Raw genomic sequence first — 22,424 nt, forward strand, 5'->3', positions numbered from 1 at the left:
CATTTTAGTCTGAAATACATTAGAATTTACATAATGGGGCAAAAATCGTCATATTGCGCAAAATTAAGTTGTGTTCTAATCATACTTAGATTTAAATCAAATTCTTTAAATTTTAAACCAAGCAAGCAGTTTCCGCGGTTTAAAACGGTACACAAAATAATTTTAAATAAACTTATTTAGAAAAAAAAAATGAACTTTGATTCCAAGATCAAATTATTAGAACACAGACTAAACTAGACGGCCCCCATTAATTACTTCTACAAGATTACATTATTTTTAAGTTTTGTTTTTTTGAACTGTAATACACCAAGAATTTTTTGAAAAAGTAATGCCTCTAAAATAAGAAATTAAAATACATATAGTGTTTATATCACAGCTACAAGGAATAATTGAAGAAAAATATTACAATAAAGTCAATTATTACAAATTACAATTTAGATTTTGGCATGTTTTCACATTTGTAAGCACAGCAAAAAACATCATCCCTCTTATTTTTAAAATATGATTCTCATCCTTACTAAGGAATTCAATAGAAATACTTGACCAAACCCAATAAGATATATAAAAAAAAACATAAAGGAAGAGGTGAGGATTCCTGCACTTAAGTAGGTATAAAACTGAGATTTACTTGATGTTTCTTATTTATTGCTTAAACGTTAAATTATTTTATTATCCAAGGACAATGGGATGGGACAATGGACGATAAAATAATCTTATTTGCCTAGCCTTTTCTAGCCGGAATATGTTACGGCATGAACATAAATTGACAGCCATTGTCCTCTCCCTACCAGACTATCATATAGATATATTAACTGGTTCATGGCTAGGTATTTCATAAGATAAACAATCTTCTAATTTTCTTGGTAAACAAAATCAAACATCATCGGGCTAGCTACTTTCATTTTCAGATTCTCTAAGAGCAGCTGTTTCTCTCCTAGAAGAATGATAAAATATATATTTTTATTTATGCTATAAAAGGATACTTTCAAAATGATAACTGAAATGCAAAGTTTAATTGATTGATTAGCCATAGTCTCTTAGGGTTTGGACCTAAGTAGTCATGGAGTAGGCTGAGACACTTTTGTATAGCCACTAGTGCTATCAAGCTCCACGTTCAAGCACATTATGACTTGACCCGCTATCTCATGAGAGCTACTCATTGTTACCTCACCCTCGCCGAGTATGGCAGGTGTCCCAAATTAAGTCACCGTAATGAATGACGCTCTCCGCAGTGGAGCTTGGGATAAGGGTAGTACTGATATTATGTACTTGACTATTAAGTATCCAAACTTACTCAATAATCCCCTTCTTACACAACCAGGGGAAGTTGCGTGAATATATTCAACTGAGAAATTCGAGTTACCACAAAGGGACTAGAACTCGAACTCTCATCACCGTAACTCAGAGCGTTACCACTGAGCTACGACGCCCCTTTTGCAAAGTTTAATAACTTTATATTGTACAGTTAAAAATAAACTGTGAAAGCTTGTTAATATGCTAGGTAGAATCGCTTTCTTTTGCATTAAAATACTTTCTTCGAAATTCACGTTAAAATAAAATGATATTTATTTGTAACTTGTTAACGAATGTTTAAAAATTATTTCTTTAGGTAACATTTCGAATTATTTATCCAAAATACAAATTAATAATTTTCACCTGAGTTCCTTAATTACCGTAGCTAGGGCCTCCGGATTTGCCCCTTGGTCACAAAGTCTTACACAAATGGCAAGACTCTCCTGATCCAAACCTAAACAAGAACAATATTAGTTATCTTATCATGAAATATTAATCTCTTGTAATAAAAGCAAACTTACTACTCTCCTCACTCAGAGATGTAAAGGGATATGACAATGGCCGATAAATTGATGTACATACCCAATAATGATATACAAAATTACCCCTTCTGTATGTAGATTAGAATTAAGGATTGACACGTTTAAACACTCAGCTTTATGAACCAACCAATCAAAATTCAATATAAAGTTCCCTAAGTTGTTAAGCAAACAAATAAGAAAACGTTATTATCAAACTTTGGGGAAGTGAGTAATAAACAGCCCAAAGTCCCCTTCCTCACTGATTAGAAGCAATATCTTTTTTTTGTATTTACCTGTGTTTAGGATTCTAGAAATCTCCATCAAAGTATTGAATGTTTCACGTGCTTCTACAATTCTGAAAAAAAAATAACTTTTTAATAACTAGGTAGGATGTTGTATTTACTAACTTTTCTTACAAAACAATTTTCAAAATTCTAGACTAACATTAAAGCTTTTATAATAAATTTCATCGTCTTTCTGTTAAGTTATCACTCACAGGGTGGAGGAAAAAGCCATACTGACAACAACAAACAATTTAATTGCACGACACTTGGCAAGAAGTTAATTGTAATATGTCTATTTGTTTGATTAAGATTTGAACTAATCTTACTAACAAAGACAGGAATCAGATACAGAACGTTGAACTATAATAGGTGAAGTTTTAGATGTTTTAAGTATTGGCATGATTTGAACCAATAACTTTATATGCTACGAGTGGACGCTTACAGTTTTAGTCGTAGATGGTTCCAGTCTATGTTTTTTTATCATCCCTATGCATGAGATTAATACAACACAACAAAAACAGCAATGAACTATACCTGGAACCTGCAGTTCCTTTGCTGGATTTATCAGATTCCATTGCTCTGTTGGATTCTTTCATTTTAACACATTATTCACTGATCTGAAAATAATTAATGTATCACAGCCTTTGTACTTGGTAGTTTTTATATTACATATGTTAACTTCATTTTGCGAGATAAACTATTAAGTGTTTGTTAAATCAAGTGTTAAATTCCTTTTTTTTGTTGACCCTGGAAGGAAAAAAAACTCAAGTTAACTAGAATTTTTTTATTTTAAATTCTGCGAACAGTTTTTTATAAAACCATTGAAGACATAGTTTTTCATCACGGCTAAGAATTTATTTTGTAGGCCGTGAATGTCATAGACTAAGTTTTTATGGTTTTTAAAGCAATGCAGAATGCTTGGTACAAATGCAAAAGTATCTCGTTTCATATTTTTAATTAACTAGTGGCTACGCCCCTAGTAACCAGGGGCTCTGTATTCAAAGGGGCAGATAGGGGGCTGTAAAAGTAGCTTTAAACTATCTCATGGCTTAAAACTGAAAATAAATTAGCCTGTAACTATCACATGACATATTTGAAGATTACTAAAACTAGAGAACCCAAAAGATTCTGTAATTATTAAGATCTTCCGAGTCAGACTAAAAAAACCTCCTGCTTTATATAATAGGATTGATCCGTAGTGATAACAGCCATGTGTCGGATTATTGATCATTATCATCTTCTCTATCCGGATATTCAAAATCTTGAGTTTTAACATCTAAATCTTCTCCATATTGTACAGTTGTGTCGATCATAATTAGAAGATCCTAAAAAATATAATTTCAGAAAAATTACCTTTTTTACCTATGATATTTTTAGTGGAGATCTAAAATCAAGAGTGTAGAGAATCAAGAAAAGTTTCACAGAAATCAAACTCCTTTTAAATTAGAGTAGTTATCAGGGGTGTGTAGGTATATTTTCCATAATTCCAAGAAAGAATTCCAATATATTCCATATTATTGTAAAAATTGGGAAAAATATTGATTATCGTACATTTTAAAAATCATAATATAGGACAACCCCAGGGTGATCAATGAAGCTAAGACTATGTACACTATTTTTCATCCCACACCGCCCCAAATAGCCGGTGATTGTCATGTAGAATATACACCCCTGCGGTAAAGAGAATGAATAACCAAACCTGAATATTTTCTTCATTGGTAATATCAAGAGGGAAGAATTTGACTAGACTGTAATCATCCAAAACTTTGGCCAAAGAACATGTTAAATCTCCATACCTGGACAAATTTTAATTTTATAAGGTAGTTTTTATTTGTACATATCAAGAATTATAATAGGTCTATTTTAGGATTTATAACATAAATGGATGATATAGTATACTTAATGTATTGACAGAATAAAATATGTCGTTAATTTAGGTTGTTAATATAGACCTCATTTATTGGTCAGTTCGTTCATCCAGTAGGAGGTGGGGGGATGGGAGTATAGTTATTTTAGCCAGCTTTCAGTATCAAGTTATTAGAGTATAAAAAATACTTGTGCAACATCCATTATTTCAATTATAACATATTTAATGGTTTAATAGAAGGGAAACCTCTAAAATCTAGAATTATATTACAAAAACATCGATCTTCTATCTACTTAAAAATAAAAAAATTTCTAGTCCTTCCTTCTTATTAGAAACTTTCATTAAACATAAACTTTCGAGCACGATGTATGATGTATAATAGTCCAGTATCGCCAAATCATTATTTTTAAGAAAATATACATTAACATGTTGAAATGACATACCTTTCCCCAAGAATTCCAGATGTTCCTTGAAGATCACTTGTTAGAGAGTGTGTGTCAGGTTCTATAAATCTTTCCAACTGCTTCCTTCCACCCACCGATAACAAATCTATCTGAATAGAAAATAAAAGACTTGGAGATTACGAAAATTTTTCAAATAAATTAGTTACCTATTATATAAAAGATTGTGTAAAAAAAATACTAAATCACAACAATGAATATCCTTCTTGTGTTTTTGTTCTTACCTTTGAAAGAACATTGACATGAGGTACCTCCAGGTTAACCATAACACTGAGAGCAGCCATGGCTCCGGAGATAAACTTGCCTCCGTCAACCATGAAATGAGAGTCTATCAAGAAAACTCCGCAAACTCTGAAATATAAAAAAATATTTTGACCATCAAACTTTACTTATGATCAACAAACATAAATTGATAATTCAACAAAATGAATTCAACCCAGGGTCCTTTTAGTTTAACTTTAAAACCCAAAGATTAATACCTACCTATCATTTTTCATGTATTCATTTTATATGTTAATTCATTATATGTAATATAATGAAGTGTGACAATGCCTACTAATGTTATTATTTGTTATATTTTAATGTAATCAAATCATTGTTTTTCCTGTTAAAACATCAAAAATAAAAACCACCTGAAATTCCATTCTTGTAAGAGATCCACAAACTTCCTCATTACATCCATATGAGTGTAGAGTTCTATTTGTCCGGGACAGTCAAATAAAATATAATCATCCTCTATTTCACCGAGAGCATCCTATAAATGAAAGTTCATTTAGCAATATAGCCAGGTTTTTTATACAAAAGAGGGCGGCTTCCCTTTGTGTCTAGTCGGTCAAAGAACACCTTATTTTGAAATATATTGGAAATATGAGGGTATTTGTGTCACTAGTTACTTTAGATTAGGTTATGTATAGGGTACAGTGTAGCCCCTAAGGTTAAGGGCATTGCATGACTAGACCCTGCAATGAAAGGACCATCAGCAGCAGAGGTTACGAGTAGCGCAAATGTCCTGGCCATTATACAGGCTTACTTATTCATAAAGTGAAGTGTGAAGTAAATGTAATTATGTATATTGGAGAAAAAATATTAATTTAAGTACCACACAAAGAGTCTATAATAAAAAATTAAATGATACAAAGAGCTCAACATTTTAAATGTTACCTGAAGCCACTCTGTATTTTCTAGGAGAAATTCCATGCTGAATACCAGGCCTCCGTTGGGTCCAAATTTCATCTCCTCATCTTCCATAACATCCTGATAATACGTATCATAAGATCTTTAAAATGGCTTGACCAACATAATTGTGTTTATCAATTAAGTATGTTAGTTGAAATTTTTATAAAAAGGACACTCTACGTTTAAAAACGTAGGTAAAAAACTGTGATTCCATAAAATGTAAACAAAATGAATGGCAAGGATCTACCGGGATAAGACAGTGGCCAATTAAGTGATGCACATCTCAAGTAATGATACACAAAATTACCCCTACTGTATATTACAGTTAGTGGTTGAAACGTTTGGACACTCATCTTAATGAATCGACAAATCAACATTCAATTAAAGTTCCCAAAGTTGTTAAGCCAACGAATAAGAAAATGTTATTATAAACTTTAGAGACTAGTTTAATAAAAAAAAAACAGTTTCCCCTCCCTCCTTGATTGGTGTATACTTACTTCTAACTGTATAAGGTCTCTAATATCAGCTACAGGAGTATAATTATATCGTTCAGCTGCAGGATCAAGGTTCACTACGTTTATAGTTCTCTTTGCATCCTAAATAAATAAGATTGATTGATGTTGTACAACATCCACAATTTGTGTAAATCTTGTTATTTATATTTTATTTTGTTTCATTTTCAGAATGATTCCTGGTACGAGTTTGCAATTATAATTTATTTATTGTAGGTAATTCTTCTTTAAATAATAATCTGTCATATATTGCGTTTGTTGGTCTATATGGTGCGTAAGATATCTATTTTTAAAGATACCTGTTTTATTGGCCCGGGCCATTTTATCAAAATTATGATAAACAGAATAATCCATTCAGTGTTTTGTAGATTATACTTAGTGATTAACAAGTTTGAGCACTTAAGTTTGTACAAAAAAAATTGAGATTTGATTTAAGTTTCCAGAGATTTTAATCTAATGAACAAGAAATCGTGTAAACAAAACTTAGGGGGCCTGCATAATTCAGTAACCAGATCAGATCATTATCGCTAGTTAGCACTTGCAATTAGCATCAAGTACATTTCAAAATATAAATTCTTAAAATCATAAAAATAACCTAACGTATTTTTATGCTTATTTTAGGTTTTTCAAGCCCCACATGGAAAGTTTCCGAAGGTATACGAACCTATAGGGGTTAAACAAAATTTGTAAAAATAAAAAAAAAACAAGGTAAGGGGGATCAGAGATTCAAAAATAGGATGGAGTGAAAGCACAAAATATATTTATCATATTATGTATTATCGTAATATAATGATTACCGCAGCATGCGTTGCTAGGGCTGCGCAATACGTTGATTTACCAGATCCTGCGGGGCCCATCACAATCTGACAGTACCGCATTGTAGTCTAAATTATCTAGGTACAATCTGAAAGTTATCAAAATATCAATAAGTAGTTATTGTTCAATTTCTAAAAATATAATTTTAATCAAATGTCATACAAAAATATGAACTTACATCTAACATTATAAAAATAAGTCAAAGTTATAAAGAAAAAAACTAAAATACGTTAAGGCCACGTTGAAGTATTTTTAATATTATGTTATCGACATATAAAAGTGAGCGTTTTAAGTCAATTGTCTACCATCATCAATATGTGCATAAAAATTAAACACTCCAATATACACTAAAATTACAAACATTATTATCATAAAATAGCAGAATTAAAATATAAATATAATGATTACTTTGGATTGTTATCTTTCTTGTTATTGCATTAACTGGTTATTATTTGTATGTTGTGTGATCACAGTTTTATTTCTTTTGTGTAAATATATTTTATTATTATAAATTATTAAGTATAAATGCTACTAGGCGAATATTTCCATGAAGGTCATTTCAAAAGTTAGGGTTCATCTTAACCACGCAGTTTTTTACACATCAAAACCGATTGTAAAATTTACCGTTACAGAAAAATGATTATTAGGATGAATCACAAGAATAACATTTAACATCAGAATGTAGGACACACTGAAAATTCGCAAGTATCCAGGGATCTAATGGGATAAGACAATGGCTGATAAATTGATGTACACTCCTTATGATGATACACAGAATTACCCCTTCTGTGGATTTCAAATAGTGGTTGAAACGTTTGGTTTCAACTAAATAAACCAACCAATGAAAATTCACTTAAAGTCCCCAAAGTTGTTAAGCCAACAAATAATAAAAGTTAACATAAAACTTTGGGGACTAGTGTTAAAAGCAGTCCAATATCCCCTACCTCCCTGGCAAGTATCACAACATCATAAGAGGAGGTTTAATTTTCAATTATTCATAGTTTGAAAAAAATACTAACTAAAAAATAATAAGAAAACTAAAAATCTGTATAATGTGTTGTGCCTTTTAAATATTAATATTATCATTAGGATTTTTAACTTTTATTTTAAATGCACTTCTTGGAACTAACCCTACTCTACTAAGACACATTCAACTCTGATTTAAAGGATATGTTGTTAATGAAAAATCATTTAATTATTTAATTTTCCAATTCTAATAAACTAAGTTTAGTTGTCAATAAAATAGTGTACAATATATTATAAAATAAGGAGGATTTATCACCAAATGTGATTTAAATAGATAGAAAATTTTTACAATACGAGTTATTTGGTAGAATCCCAATAAAATCATAACTAGCAAACATGTGCTAAGGTACTAAAATATCATAATATTTGTGAGTATATCAATAGAAAAATTATCAATTCATAAAAATTACATAGCAAGTTGTCTTGATTAAAATTCTTAAACAATAATAGATATATTTTGTTTAGCTCTTTGTTGCATTTTTCCAAGCTCTGGCCCGGACCTCTTTCAAAGTCCAGTCTCTCTTCAGTTCACCATTCTCAAACACCACCTCTAGTTCGTCCTCTTGACCTCTGGCAACTGCATCCTCTGCTCTCAAAGTTGTAAACTGACCGTCAGCCTTGACCAAGGCTAGCCGGCCTGCCTTGCTCTTCTTTCCTGGGTCAGTGACAGGGTCTAAAATGGGTAAAAAGTTATTATATCAAAGGGGGGGGGGGGGGGGCGAAAGTGACACTTTTTGAAACCAAAACTAAAAGTCAAAGGAACTCAACTAAAAAAAGTGTTACAGGTCTGACATTTTGCATGGCAGTTGCTTTATAGGGGGACAATATGGAACTGTGAAAAAACGGCGGCGCAACCGCCGAAATCCGCCGAGAAAAGGCAACAAAAATTACAGCGGGAAACGGCGGTTTTCGGCGGTTGCGCCGCCGTTTCTTCACAGTTCCATATTGTACCCCTATAAAGCAACTGCCATGCAAAATCTCAGACCTGTAACCCTTTTTTTAGTTCAGTTCCTTTGTTGACTCTTAGTTTTGGTTTCAAAAAGTGTCACTTTCGCCCCCCCCCTTTAAAAAGAATAACTACACAACGAATAACACATTTTTCCTAGGTACATAATTGAAAAAATATATGAAATAACATTAATTGCTAAACAAATTAAAATAAAATATAGCCTAGTTCTCAACAAGTAAAAGGTATGTACTTACTGATTGAGTTCTCCTTTTTAGGTATTCCTGGTATGGTTGAAAGCTATTCTATTAGTATCTCTAATTTTTGGGTTAGCTTTAGCCTATTTTTCGGCTCCTTTCTTTTCCATTTAAATACTAAGCCCCTATATAATAGGAGAGCATCTGCTAAGTAAGTATATGTTGTGATAATTAATTTAATGCCTATTTATAGGTTATGATAGCAAGCAAGAACTATAACAAACCAGTGTGTGGGCAAGAGGACGATATGACCATGAGGACTCTTCCCTACCAAGCTTAGTTGATTATGATAACAAGCTATTCATGTCATGCAAATTAAATATATTATTATGTTATTATTTTTGCTAGTGGTAAAAGTGGCAGCACCCCTTATGTTATGTTCTTTGTAAATAAGATTTTATTCTATCATTAATTTGGCTTTTGTCTATTGCAGATTTACTGGGGTTTAAACTTTTATATGTGGGTGTCCAAATTGATAAAATCCTGTTATGTGTTTTAGAACATGTCATTCTATGTGCTGGTGTTAAGTGCCTCCATAGCTGCGCTACTACTTTAGGTAATTTTAACAGTATACTATATTAAAAAACGACCCTAAACCTAAATAAACTAAAAATTTAGAATAGATAAATATATTTAAGCACAAACCTTTAAAAACTTCTCTCCCCTCACCATTGACCTCTACATAGCTGCACTTGTAAGCACATTTCTGTGTGTCCCTGTCAAGTTTCTGGAGCAGAGCTCCTCCAGACCCAAATACAAGGTTCTCTGCTGACCATCCTGCTTCCTAAGAAAGCAAAAAATGTAATTACGAATATTAATACTACTACCTAGACAGTTTTTATCTATTCTCAAAAGACAAAAAGTCAAGTGGTAGCAATAAGGTTAATCTTAATCTTCAATATCTAGTGAAAAAGATACAAAACTAAACCTTGTAACCTATCTGCCTTTTGTCAAAAAGACAAATCTTAATCAAATATAAGTATGACACTCACTTTTATTGTTGAGAGAATCTGTTCAATGCTTTCATAACAAATTCCATCACCTAAAACAACATAAATTATAATTTCTTCTATTCAAAGACAGATCATAGCAAGATAACTCAGCAAATCTTCATAATTCTCCTCCTGTTTTTCCATCTTTAACACAATGTAGAATGATGTCTGTATGTCCGTCCGTCCCTTAGGATCTCGGTAACCACTGAACCGATTGGATTCTACTCTTCTGGGATTATACCTACTGGTCCTGTAGTGGTTTTAGGCTATTTTCTTTGGAGGTAATTAAAACATTGGTGGTCGCACCACCACTGGTTTTTCTTCTTTTTTCCCTTTAAATTACCTCTTGGGTCAAAGCACCTTGAGGCTAGGGACAAAGCCGCTAGTAGATATTGAGAAAGAAATTGATATACACCCCCCCCCCCCCCCCCTTCAAATTATGATAGACATTATCCATTCTTTATATTATTGGTGGAATTGCATGGACACTGATAGTTGTTTATACACCCCAATCAATATTTGAGTAAACAAATGAGTTATCGAGTTTTTAAGACTTTGGACACCAGTATAAGGGGGGGGGGGGGGGGGGCGAAAGTGACACTTTTTGAAACCAAAACTAAAAGTCAACAAAGGAACTCAACTAAAAAAAGAGTTACAGGTCTGAGATTTTGCACGGCAGTTGCTTTATAAGGGTACAATATGGAACTGTGAAGAAACGGCGGCGCAACCGCCGAAAACCGTCGAAATTTTTTTTTGCCTTTTCTCGGCGGTTTTCGGCGGTTGCGCCGCCGTTTCTTCACAGTTCCATATTGTACCCCTATAAAGCAACTGCCATGCAAAATGTCAGACCTGTAACTCTTTTTTTAGTTGAGTTCCTTTGACTTTTAGTTTTGGTTTCAAAAAGTGTCACTTTCGCCCCCCCCCCCTTTTTGTCCCCTTTCTCCCTGGTAATATATTAAGAGTTAAGACATCAAAAATATTTTTGTTACCTTGTATAACTGAGATACAAGGGGGCAGGACTTTGTACCCCTGGCTGTTCAAGCTTGTACCAAACTTGTCCCCTAGAATATTCAGTGTTTGCAGCACCATCTGTGATGGTTCTCCGCTGTCGGGGCGGACTACTACACCTCCTCCCTGCTCACCATAGATTACTATAGATAAAAGTGCAGGTAACCATTTTTACATTTCTTTGCTAAGATGATAATTCTTTCGTAATTGGATGTAACGTTAATAGAGATATAAGGCAGGGTACTGTATATTTTCCATAAATCAAGGGGGAAAATACAAAATTAAGAAATATTCTATATTTTTACCCTACAAATTGGGGAAAGATATAGAGTGGGGCGGGAGAAGAGAAATACTATAAAAAGTTGGAATATATTCACATATGTGTAAAGGATTATTAGGTAGCACTAGCAAGGTTATTCCTTCACCTTAAATATTTACATTAGAACTTGCAAGATTTAAGGCATAACAATTCTAATTAAGAATTTAACCTATCTAATAGAAAACAAGAAGAAATCTACTTCAACTTACAAAAACAACAATTAGCCAGAGCTAAATATTAATTTTATGTCCCCATCATCTGATGTAATCTAATTCCCTGGCGTTTTTCAATCTTGTCCTTGAGTTCCCCACCAAAAATATTCTCTAGCATGTTAAAGATATCATAAGAATCAGATACTATTGATATTGGACCTTCAGGAATCTGCTCTAATATATGCCTAAAAAAAATATATATAAATAACGATAAAATACACCATTTACAGAAGTGACTGCATAAACTTCATATAGGTATTATGAATCTATTTTTAAAAATAAGTCCAAAAGGCATAAGTAGAAATGACGAGAAGGCATAATTTTTTGGAAATAATGGTAGAATCGAACACTAGATGCCTTTTTTCAAAAAGGCATAGGCAATAATAATAATAACTATAATCAGTCTTTGTTAGTAGGTGGGTAATAAATACCTATTAACTGTTTCGAAAGTATCTTTAAAGTGCCTGGTGAAGAGAATCCCCCCCCCCTTCCCAAACTCCCCTCCGATGAAAGATTTCAGATGAAATAAAAAAAACTTGCCTGACAGCTCCAACCTCATTGTCCCTGCCCCAAGTGGTCATAGTACTATGTTCTGTAGCAGGTAAAGAGTATCCAGCCATGCATTCACCATAATACTCCTCCGCTGCCACCAGAGCCGCCAGAGTGTCGGTACCCTCGAAGTTTACCAGGTGGGCGAGGCCGCCCAACCCGGCGGATTCCACACTTGTGCTGCCTCTATAATCAAGATAAATGTGCATTATTTCTAGCAAATCCACGTGTTCTTAGAAACAATATATTTTAATAATGCAGTTCCATTCTTATTATAATGTGTTACTACAGTAAAATGTATTTAGAAATACATACACTTGCCAAAATCTCTCAGTGGATACTACAGAGATTGAAGAGATTACACAAATTATCTACCTTTTTTGTTCTTTTTTGAAAACGTAAAATAAAACTTTTGATGCTTCAATGATAATACATTACAAAATACTAGAACAATAGCAATAAATGAACACTTATATCATACATTTACTAGAGCGCAATTTAAATTATTCAAATAACTTTATAAAATTGACACAAAATACCCAAGTACAAAACTTTGACAATTAAGTTTCTTTACCTATAACCAAAATCATGGAGCATGTAAGGCAGTTTATCCATAGAATCAGCTGTTTGGCTCAGGTACTCAGCAATCCTACACTTCATGTGATAGGAATTGGTGGCTACTGTCATGGGATACCAACATTGCACCAATAATGTTTCTACATAGTTAGTCAACCAAGCAACCTGCAATAAAAAATTAATTTACAGTATAAATAATAATTTTCCTGGGTATTTAAAGCAGGCACAACCTCTTCAGTTATGAAGTAACATCACTGGAATTAAAGTTTTATTTCTTGAAATTAAAAAAATATTGTTAGCGGAGAGCAACCGAAATACGCATGTCAACAGGAGTAGTATTCCAAATCTTAATCATCTTAAATTAATATGCCAGTTTTATCATAGAAAAAAATTCAAATCTTGGACTCGGATTCTTTCCTAATCCAAATCCGTCAATCTTTAAACGATGCGAAACGATTTTGAATCAGATTTGGTAAATTTTTACAACATTCACGATTTGCTTCCACAAGTTATGAATCTTTAAGGGGGGGGGGTCCGTAATGACATCTATTCGTAAACCGTGAGCAAAATGGTCTAAATATTTAGCTAGACCCTTCAAACTTGGTATATAAGCCTAGTCCTATAGGTATTACATCTAAATGGCAAAAAATCCAAAAAAAATTATTTTAAGGTTAGGTTAGGTAAGAAAAACCCTGCGGAATTGGGGTTTTTAGGCTTTTTTGGGTCTATTTTGATGTGGAAACTTACCTTAAATTGTTTTTTCTTAAAGTTTTAACTTAAATACACTGTGTCTATTCATATGGACATTATTTAAGATGATTCAACAAGTCTTGGACCGACCCCAGGGGGCTAGGTGGGTGGCCCGCAGGGGTTAAGTGCATTTTTCCCAATATATATGTTGTGATACATCAAATTATAGGTTTTTTAGGTCAAGGAACTCAAATTCAGAGCTAAAATAAGCATTTGACTAATCTGAAGCTAGCCCCAGCGGGCTAGGTTGGTGGCCTGCAGGGGTTAAGTGCTTTTTTTCCAATGTATATCTTGTTATATATCAAAATATAGGTTTTTTAGGTAAAGAAACTCAAATTCTCAGCGAAAATTAGCATTAGACTAACATGAAGCTAACCCCCCCATGGCTAGGTTGGTTTTCTACAGGGCTTAAGAGCATTTACCTAACCTAACCAAGAAACTTACTTATATTTTTACAGGTTTTTCTTGAATAAACTGTCTATTAATGAGGACTTTATTTAAGAAGATCCAGCAAGTTGGGGACTGACCCCAGCGGGCTAGGTGGGTGGCCCGCAGGGGTTAAGTGCATTTTTCCCAATATATATGTTTTGATACATCAAATTATAAGTTTTTTAGGTCAGTAACTCAAATTCAGAGCTAGAATTAGCATAAGATTAATCTAAAGCTAGCCCCAGCGGGCTAGGTCGGTAGCCCGCAGGGGTTAAATGCATTATTTTCCAATATACACCTTGTTATATATCAAAATATAGGTTTTTAAGGTCAAGAAACTCAAATTCAGAGCTAAAATTGGCATAAGACTTACTTGAAGCTGCCCCTCGCGGGCTAGGTAGATTTTCCGCAGGGCTTATGTGCATTTTACCCAACCTAACCTAGAAACTTACTTATTCTTTTGGTTTTTTCCTTGAATAAACTGTTTCTATTAATGAGGACATTATTTTAGATAATCCAGCAAGTTGGGGACCGACCCCAGTGGGCTAGGTGGGTGGCCCACAGAGGTGTAGTGCATTTTTTCTAAAGTATGTGTTGTCATACATCAAATTATACCTAGATTTTTTAGGTCAAGAAACTCAAATTTTTATCTCAAATCATCGGAATCTGAAAAATCTTATTTTAGCTTCTTGACCTAACTAAAACTGTGGTTTGATGCAGTAAATACTTTTGAAAAATTTTAATTAACCCCCTGCGGGCCTTTCTTCTAGCCTCCTTGGGTCAGCCTCCTGTATGAAGAATCTTTTAAATGATGGCTTTAGGAATGAACACTGTGTATCTAAGTAAAACCTAGCCCGCCTGGGTCAGTCCCCGACTTGCTGGATCATCTTAAATAATGTTCTCATGAATGGACACAGTTTATTTATTTAAAAAACCTTAAAAAAAGTAAGATTCTAGGTTAGGATAGGTAAAATGCATTTAAGCCTTGCAGGCAACCCCCCTAGCCCGCAGGGGCTAGCTTCAGATTAGTCTGCTTCTATTATTAGCTCTAAATTTGAATTTCTGGACCTAAAAAACCTATAATTTTATGTATGACAACACATACTTTTTAAAAATGCACCTAACCCCTACGGGCCACCCACTTAGCCTGCTGGGATCGGTCCCCGACTTGCTTGATCATCTTAAATAATGTTCTCATAAATAGACACATTTTATTCCAGAAAAAAACCCTAAAAAAACAAGTAAGGTTCTGGGTTAGGTTAGGTAAAATGCACTTAAGACTTGCAGGCAACCCACTTAGCCCGCTGGGGCTAGCTTTAGATTAGTCTGATACTTTTATTAGCTGTAAAGACCTAAAAAACCTATAATTTGATGTATGACAACACATACTTTAAAAAAAATGCATTTAACCCCTGCGGGCCACCAACCTAGCCCGCTGGGGCTAGCTTCAGATTAATCTTATGCTAATTCTAGCTCTGAATTTGAGTTACTGACCTAAAAAACTTATAATTTGATGTATCACAACATATATATTGGGAAAAATGCACTTAACCCCTGCGGGCCACCCACCTAGCCCGCTGGGGTCAGTCCCCAAACTGCTGGATCATCTTAAATAAAGTCCTCATTAATAGACACAGTTTATTCAAGAAAAAAACCTGTAAAAATATAAGTAAGTTTCTAGGTTAGGTTAGGTAAATGCTCATAAGCCCTGCAGAAAAGCAACCTAGCCCGGGGGTTTTAGCTTCATGTTAGTCTAATGCTAATTTTCGCTGAGAATTTGAGTTTCTTGACCTAAAAAACCAATATTTTGATATATAACAAGATATATATTGGAAAAAATGCACTTAACCCCTGCGGGCCACCAACCTAGCCCGCTGGGGCTAGCTTCAGATTAGTCTAATGCTTTTTTAAGCTCTGGATTTGAGTTCCTTGACCTAAAAAACCTATAATTTGATGTATCACAACATATATATTGGGAAAAATGCACTTAACCCCTGCGGGCCACCCACTTAGCCCCCTGGGGTCGGTCCAAGACTTGCTGAATCATCTTAAATAATGTCCATATGAATAGACACAGTGTATTTAAGTTAAAACTTTAAGAAAAAACAATTTAAGGTAAGTTTCCACATAAAAATAGACCCAAAAAAGCCTAAAAACCCCAATTCCGCAGGGTAGTTCTTACCTAACCTAACCTTAAAATAAAATTTTTTGGATTTTTTTGCCATTTAGATGTAATACCTATAGGACTAGGCTTATATACCAAGTTTGAAGGGTCTAGCTAAATATTTAGACTTTTTTGCTCACGGTTTACGAATAGATGTCATTACGGACCCCCCCCTTAATCCTTTCTAGATCAAATATAAATTAAGTTGACAAAAATGTATGGCTTTCACCTTTGGATCAGTGTTCTCAACAGTGAAAAGAACATTTCTAGTTGGCAGGACAGTTCCTTCAGGTACAGCACGGATACGCAGTGGCAGTCTTCCACCATGTTCTTCTACTATGTATTCCCATCCTTAATTTACAACAATGTATGGACTCAGAAATAAACATTTAAGGCTTTTTAAGCGAGTGGGTGCAGTGGTTAGAAAGCGATCGCTTGATGCTTTTATTGTAGTCTATAAACTCCATAAACATAACTAAAAATGTTATTAACTCCACTTTTATCATCCGTTGTCCGCTCGAGTTAACTTGAGTGAATTACAGCAGACTCTTTCAATATAAGAAGTAAGAAGGTCTCCACCACTCAAATAAAGAGGGGAGGGGGTGGGGGACGTAGAAAATAGACAAACATTTATGTTAGAAAAATAAGTTTTTACCTTTTCTGTTGAAGATCTTGTTGCCATTGAAATGTTTGTTGAGTAGTTGTTCAGCTTGGTTGACCATTTCAATAGTAACAACTTCTCCTACCAACCATTTCTTTAGGATGTACTGCAACCCAAAGAACACTTTAGAACAGGATAATTATTTTCTTTCATTATCAGAAAAGACATTACCTGTACCCAGAGATATGACTTTATTTTTATTTTTTTTTCAATCTGTCCTCTCTAGTACCTAAGCTTGATTGTTAAAAGTTAAAAATTGTATCACATACAATATAAAAATGTGATTAATATTTTATTAATGAAACTAATTTCTCCTGCCTGTTTTGTCAAATTTTCCTCCCCTGCTCTCAAAGTAAGAAAAGATCTTGTTTGTTTCTGGAGGGTATTGTAGATGGTGACTGAAAATTTATAATTTTAGATAGAACAATGCACAGGGAAAAGTTTTACAAATCTAAAAATGAATGAATCTATCCAACATGAGACAATAAATATTATTTTAGTGTCAAGAATAGGTACAACTAATTTTTATTTCGAAAAATTAGTTGTTGATTTCAGCTGTTGGGGGGGGGGGGGGGAGCTATTGTAGTGATGATTAGGTAGCAACCCAAAACCATCAACAAAATTAATTTATACATTATTAGTTGTACCTTATTTTGTAGCTATCAGCTAGGAGGAGGAAATTTTCATGGCCAGGCCTCATTGCGATTCTGAAATTTTATTCATTATAACATATCATATTTTCATACATAATACTTTCACTGGTCGCCGGTAGGAAAAAGCAGTTTTTTGAAAGGGGCTATCTGAGATTATTACAGATTCTGATTTATACATATATAGAATAATGAAAAATGCAAAAAACGAAATCAAAAGCGTTCCTTCTTGGGAGAAAATCCGGGAAAAAGATTTCAGCTATTTTTAACCTAAAATTCACATTGGCAAGCCTGCAAAAAATATAAAGACATTTAAAAAATGTCATTGCTCAGCACCTAGAAGTGGTAGAAAAATGCTACGCATACCTCTGGAAAGCTCATAACCTCTAGTTTTCATAAAGGTCTATAACGTTTTTGTACTATTATTAGTTTTTGAGCTATCCTCTAAAGTATACTCAAGTTTTAAAAATGCAGTTTTTTCATGAATTTTAAGTTTGATACTAGTTACACAAACCTTTTTAAAATTATATTGCTTAGCACTTAGGAGTTACATAACTATTTTATAAAGGTACATTTGTATATTTTGGGTTATTTCAATTTTAGCTTAATTAAAAATTGTCTTTGAAATGCATATAGTTTGTAAGAACCAAGGAGGGAGGGCGGAGTTTATATATAGGAAATGAAATGCAGTATAAAATTTTGCCCTGGATGTTTTTGGGCTTGTTGTTATAGTTATTAACCTTATTTTTTTTTGTAAAACTACATGATTAAATATACAAGTAAAACTTTGAAAATTAACTTTTTGCACTTTCCTTCTAGGGGCTAATGGGGTAAAACAGCCCCTAAGACACTAAAATCTGATGTCTGAGCTTATTTTTAGAGATATCAAGCAAATTTTTTTAATGTAAACCTTTTTTGCATAATTTAGCTAGGTAGCCACTAAAGATTTCATTTTGGCACTTTCCTTCTTGGGGCTAGTGGGGTAATTCACCCTCCAAAACACTAAAATTTAAGACTTGAGGTTTTTTTTAGAGATATTAAGCTGATTTTTTAATGTTAATTTTATTACATAATTGAGCTATGTTGCAACTAAAGATTTCATTTTAATACTTTCTTTCTCGGGGCTAGTAAGGTAAAAAACAACCCCAAATTGTTAAGCTATGAAATACAGGGAAGGGGGGGGGGGGAGTTTATACACTTTTAGGAAATGAAATTTAGTATAAAATTTTGCTCTGAATGTTTGGGCTAGTTGGTATAGTTATTAACCTGATTATTTTTGTAATCTTCTATAATTAATTATCAATAAACATTAAGTTTGACACTTTCCTTCTAGTGGCTAGTGGGGTAAAACTTCCCCCAAAACTACTAAAAGTTTAAGTTCTGGGCTTATTTTTAAAAATACTGGGCTGATTTTATTAATGAAAACTTTTTTTCTTCAAATAACTTAACTAAATAATCACTATAGATTTCAATTAGGCACCTCTTTCAAGGAATAAATTATTTTTTTCTATGATTTGAAATAAGTTTTTATTATAGTTCAACATGAAATCTTTGAAAATAAGCTCAGAACTCATAATTTTTGTATTTTAAGGGTGTTTTACTCCAATAGACTCTAGAAGGAAAGTGCCAAAATGAAATCTGTAATATCTCCTTAGTTCAATTATGTGAAAAATGTTTACATTAAAAAAATAAGCTTAATGGCTTCAAAAATAATCTCATATCTTATAACCAATCATATCGTAGAACCAACTTAAAAAAATAACTATAACAACAAGTCCAAAACAGCCAGGGCAAAATCTGATACTGACTTATAATTTTAATATGTTTTAGGAAGCCCCAAGAAGGAAAGTGCCACATATGGCTACATATTTAAATTATGAGAATAAATTTTAAGTTAAAAAAATTATCTTGATATCTTTAAAAAAAGGCTCATAACTTTAAATTTTAGTGTTTTGGAGCCCAAAGAATGAAAGTGCCAAAATGAAATCTTTAGTGACTACTTTGCTAAAATATGTCCAAAAAAATTTACATTAAAAAAATTAGCTTGACATTGAAAATGTCCAAAAATGTTAACATTAAAAAAATTAACTTAATGTCTTTGAAAATATTCTCATATCTTATAATTTCAGTGTCTTGGGGGCTGTTTTACCCCACTAGCCCCTAGAAGGAAAGTGCCAAAATTAATTTTTTAGAGTTTTACTGGTGAATTTAATCATATAAAAGATTTTACAAAAAGAATCCGGTCAATAACTGTAACAAAAACAACCAGGTCAAAATTTTATACTGCATTTCATTTACTAGTGTATAAACTCCCCCCTCTCTCCTTGGTTCTTACTAAAAACTATACACATTTCAAAGCTTAAATTGAAAGTACCTAAAATATACAAATATACCTATATAAAATAATATATATAACTCCTAGGTGCCAAGCAATATAGTTTTAAAAAGTTTTGTGTAACAAGTATCAAACTTAAAATTCAAGAAAAAACTGCATTTTTAAAACTTGTGTATACTTCAGAGGATAGCTCAAAAACTAATGATAGTACAAAACGTTATATACCTATATAAAAACTAGAGGTTATGAGCTTTCCAATAGTATGCGTAGCATTTTTCTACCACTTTTTCTACTAATTTTCTACTGCATTTCATTTCCTATAAGTGTATAAACTCCGCCCTCCCTCCTTGGTTCTTACTACAAACTATACGCATATAAGCTAAAATTGACCCAAATGTGGCATGGTAATTTTTTATCAAATAAATTGTCTTTATAAAGCAAACCATTATTATTATTATGTTACGGTATATAGCTAATTAATGTTTGTTTTTTAGAATGTTTTGTAGTGCAAGAGGCAAATATGTATTAAATATTTAGTAATCTTTTAAAGAAAAGTTGTAGCATATTTGTTTATGAAGTGAATCAATAATATTCTTTATATTATCTATCCCTATTTCTTAATTTAACTTTTAAGTAAAATCTTGATATTTGTTACAGAGAAAATGTACCATTATTTAAAGCACAACATTTGTTAGAGTGCATAAGTGATTACTATTGTGTTATATCCTAGTGATTTAGTGTGTGGGGTTGTATTTACCTGTGAAAAGTCAATAAATACATCATATTATCCACTTTATTGTTTCTCTTACACATATATACTTTGTAATCCAAGTTGTCACTTACTGTAGCTTAATGTTGGGATCTTAACCCTTTCTTGTGAAGTTCTAAAAGCAGTCAGCAATTATTAAAGCTTGTGAATAAAAGTTTAGGCGCCACAGTGCTTTAAATAAGTACTAGGTATCTGACAGCAAATGTTATTGTAACCTGCTGCTGATCCCTTTATTATAATACATTTCAAACAGGAAAAGTTCTCCTCCCCTCCTCTACAGGAGTAGCAGGGTTGATTGGTAGTAAACTTATTAAAACCTGTACATTGTGTCATGTACCTGCAGATGTATGATAACTAATCTGCAAACCTAGACACTAATTTAATTTACATATTTCCTTTACTTGGATATTATTTAAAATAGAAACATTTCTTGAGTGCTAATAAAAGGAACTAGTGACCATATCAGCTAAGCCAATAATCTTATGGTGGTGCTGATCCCACTATCTTATATCATTGTGATTTATACTGGATTTGAGTGACAGGGAATACCTGTAGGTGCGACCACAGAACTCCCCCCTCCTCTATTAGAGTTGTAGGCAGGGGAAAGAGGGAGATAAGTGTAAGTGGAAGCATACCAAGTTTTGAGTCTCACTGATTAAGTAACAGGGATTACCTGTAGGTGCGGCCACAGAACTCCCCCCTCCTCTTATTAGAGTTGCAGGCAGGGGAAAGAGGGAGATAAGTGTAAGTGTAACTCCTACTTACCTAAAGATTGTGTCTTAACTTGGACTACTCACCTGATCACCAGCATATCCAACATAATATAATATACCTTTTTATACTTCATACCTACAATTACCTGGTCCTACTCTGGTAATAAGTATTAGTCGAGTTCTGCAAAGGACTGACCTATACTACTTCTGTTTGCAGTCTTAACTAGACTGGTTTCATTGAAGCCATCTAGAATTTAATCTGTTCCTGGAAGATCCTACCAGTATTAGTCTAGTTCTGCAAAGAACTGACCTATACCTTTGTTTGGAGTCTAACTAGGCTGGATCATTGAAGCCGTCTAGAATTAAATCTGTTCCTGAAACCCTACCTGTATTAGTCGGGTTTTGCAAAGAACTGACCTATACTTCTGCTTGCTGTTTAACTAGGCTGGTTTCATTGAAGCCGTCTAGAACCTAATCTGTTCCTGCAAATAATATTACTGGTATTAGTCGAGTTCTGCAAAGAACTGACCAATACTTTCTTTCTTCACAATCTAACTAGACTGGTTTCATTGAAGCCGTCTAGATTAATTTGCTCCTGGAAAATCCTACCTGTATTAGTCTAGTTCTGCAAAGAACTGACCTATACTTCTGCTTGCTGTTTAACTAGGCTGGTTTCATTGAAGCCATCTAGAAGTTAATCTGTTCCTGCAAAATTTCTACCAGTATTAGTCGAGTTCTGCAAAGAACTGACCTATACTTCTTCTGTTGGCAGTCTTACTAGGCTGGTTTCATTGAAGCTGTCTAGAATTTAATCTGGTCATACAAAGAACCTTTGATGCTGATAAATATTTACCTGTATTAGTCGAGTTCTGCAAAGAACTGACCTACATTATTTTCTTAACTAGTCTGGTTTCAAGAATCTGACTAGAATATAATATCTGGTCCTACAAAAAAAAGACATCATGAACATTATACAGGGAAAAGATTTAACTCCTCAAAGTGACAATAAGAAACATGAAAATACTAGTAATGTTATACTTGACATTAATTCTGAGGAAAATATCAGTCTAAAGTCACCTCTTATCTCTGCTAGACTTGATGAACATCAATGCATAATGTCACAATCTGATATTCTGAG

General features: G+C 33.3%; 3 protein-coding genes across 3 annotated transcripts; all 3 read right to left on the minus strand.

Moving 5' to 3' along the window:
* Positions 1 to 539: 539 nt before the first annotated feature.
* Mzt1 (Mitotic spindle organizing protein 1) lies at positions 540 to 2,733 on the minus strand. The gene is made up of 4 exons (XM_080180792.1): positions 2,633 to 2,733; positions 2,108 to 2,169; positions 1,657 to 1,747; positions 540 to 934 (listed from the first exon to the last, which is right to left on the minus strand). Exons 1-4 carry the CDS (start codon positions 2,692 to 2,694, stop codon positions 889 to 891), a joined length of 261 nt encoding a protein of 86 aa, XP_080036918.1. The 5' UTR covers positions 2,695 to 2,733; the 3' UTR covers positions 540 to 888.
* LOC145335066 (GPN-loop GTPase 3) lies at positions 2,715 to 7,026 on the minus strand. The gene is made up of 8 exons (XM_080180764.1): positions 6,912 to 7,026; positions 6,100 to 6,198; positions 5,588 to 5,680; positions 5,059 to 5,180; positions 4,651 to 4,777; positions 4,409 to 4,518; positions 3,798 to 3,894; positions 2,715 to 3,423 (listed from the first exon to the last, which is right to left on the minus strand). Exons 1-8 carry the CDS (start codon positions 6,990 to 6,992, stop codon positions 3,319 to 3,321), a joined length of 834 nt encoding a protein of 277 aa, XP_080036890.1. The 5' UTR covers positions 6,993 to 7,026; the 3' UTR covers positions 2,715 to 3,318.
* On the minus strand, positions 7,018 to 17,624 carry LOC145335049 (nicotinamide phosphoribosyltransferase-like). The gene is made up of 11 exons (XM_080180741.1): positions 17,467 to 17,624; positions 17,138 to 17,217; positions 16,814 to 16,942; positions 16,388 to 16,509; positions 12,814 to 12,980; positions 12,231 to 12,425; positions 11,752 to 11,875; positions 11,141 to 11,282; positions 10,152 to 10,201; positions 9,805 to 9,943; positions 7,018 to 8,629 (listed from the first exon to the last, which is right to left on the minus strand). The coding sequence occupies exons 1-11, from the start codon at positions 17,517 to 17,519 to the stop codon at positions 8,418 to 8,420; spliced, it is 1,413 nt and encodes a 470-aa protein (XP_080036867.1). The 5' UTR covers positions 17,520 to 17,624; the 3' UTR covers positions 7,018 to 8,417.
* Positions 17,625 to 22,424: the final 4,800 nt, after the last annotated feature.

The sequence above is a fragment of the Acartia tonsa genome, chromosome 2, assembly GCF_053477335.1.
Source record: "Acartia tonsa isolate MP-2025a chromosome 2, ASM5347733v1, whole genome shotgun sequence".
In the NCBI taxonomy this organism is placed as follows: Eukaryota; Metazoa; Arthropoda; class Copepoda; order Calanoida; family Acartiidae; genus Acartia; species Acartia tonsa.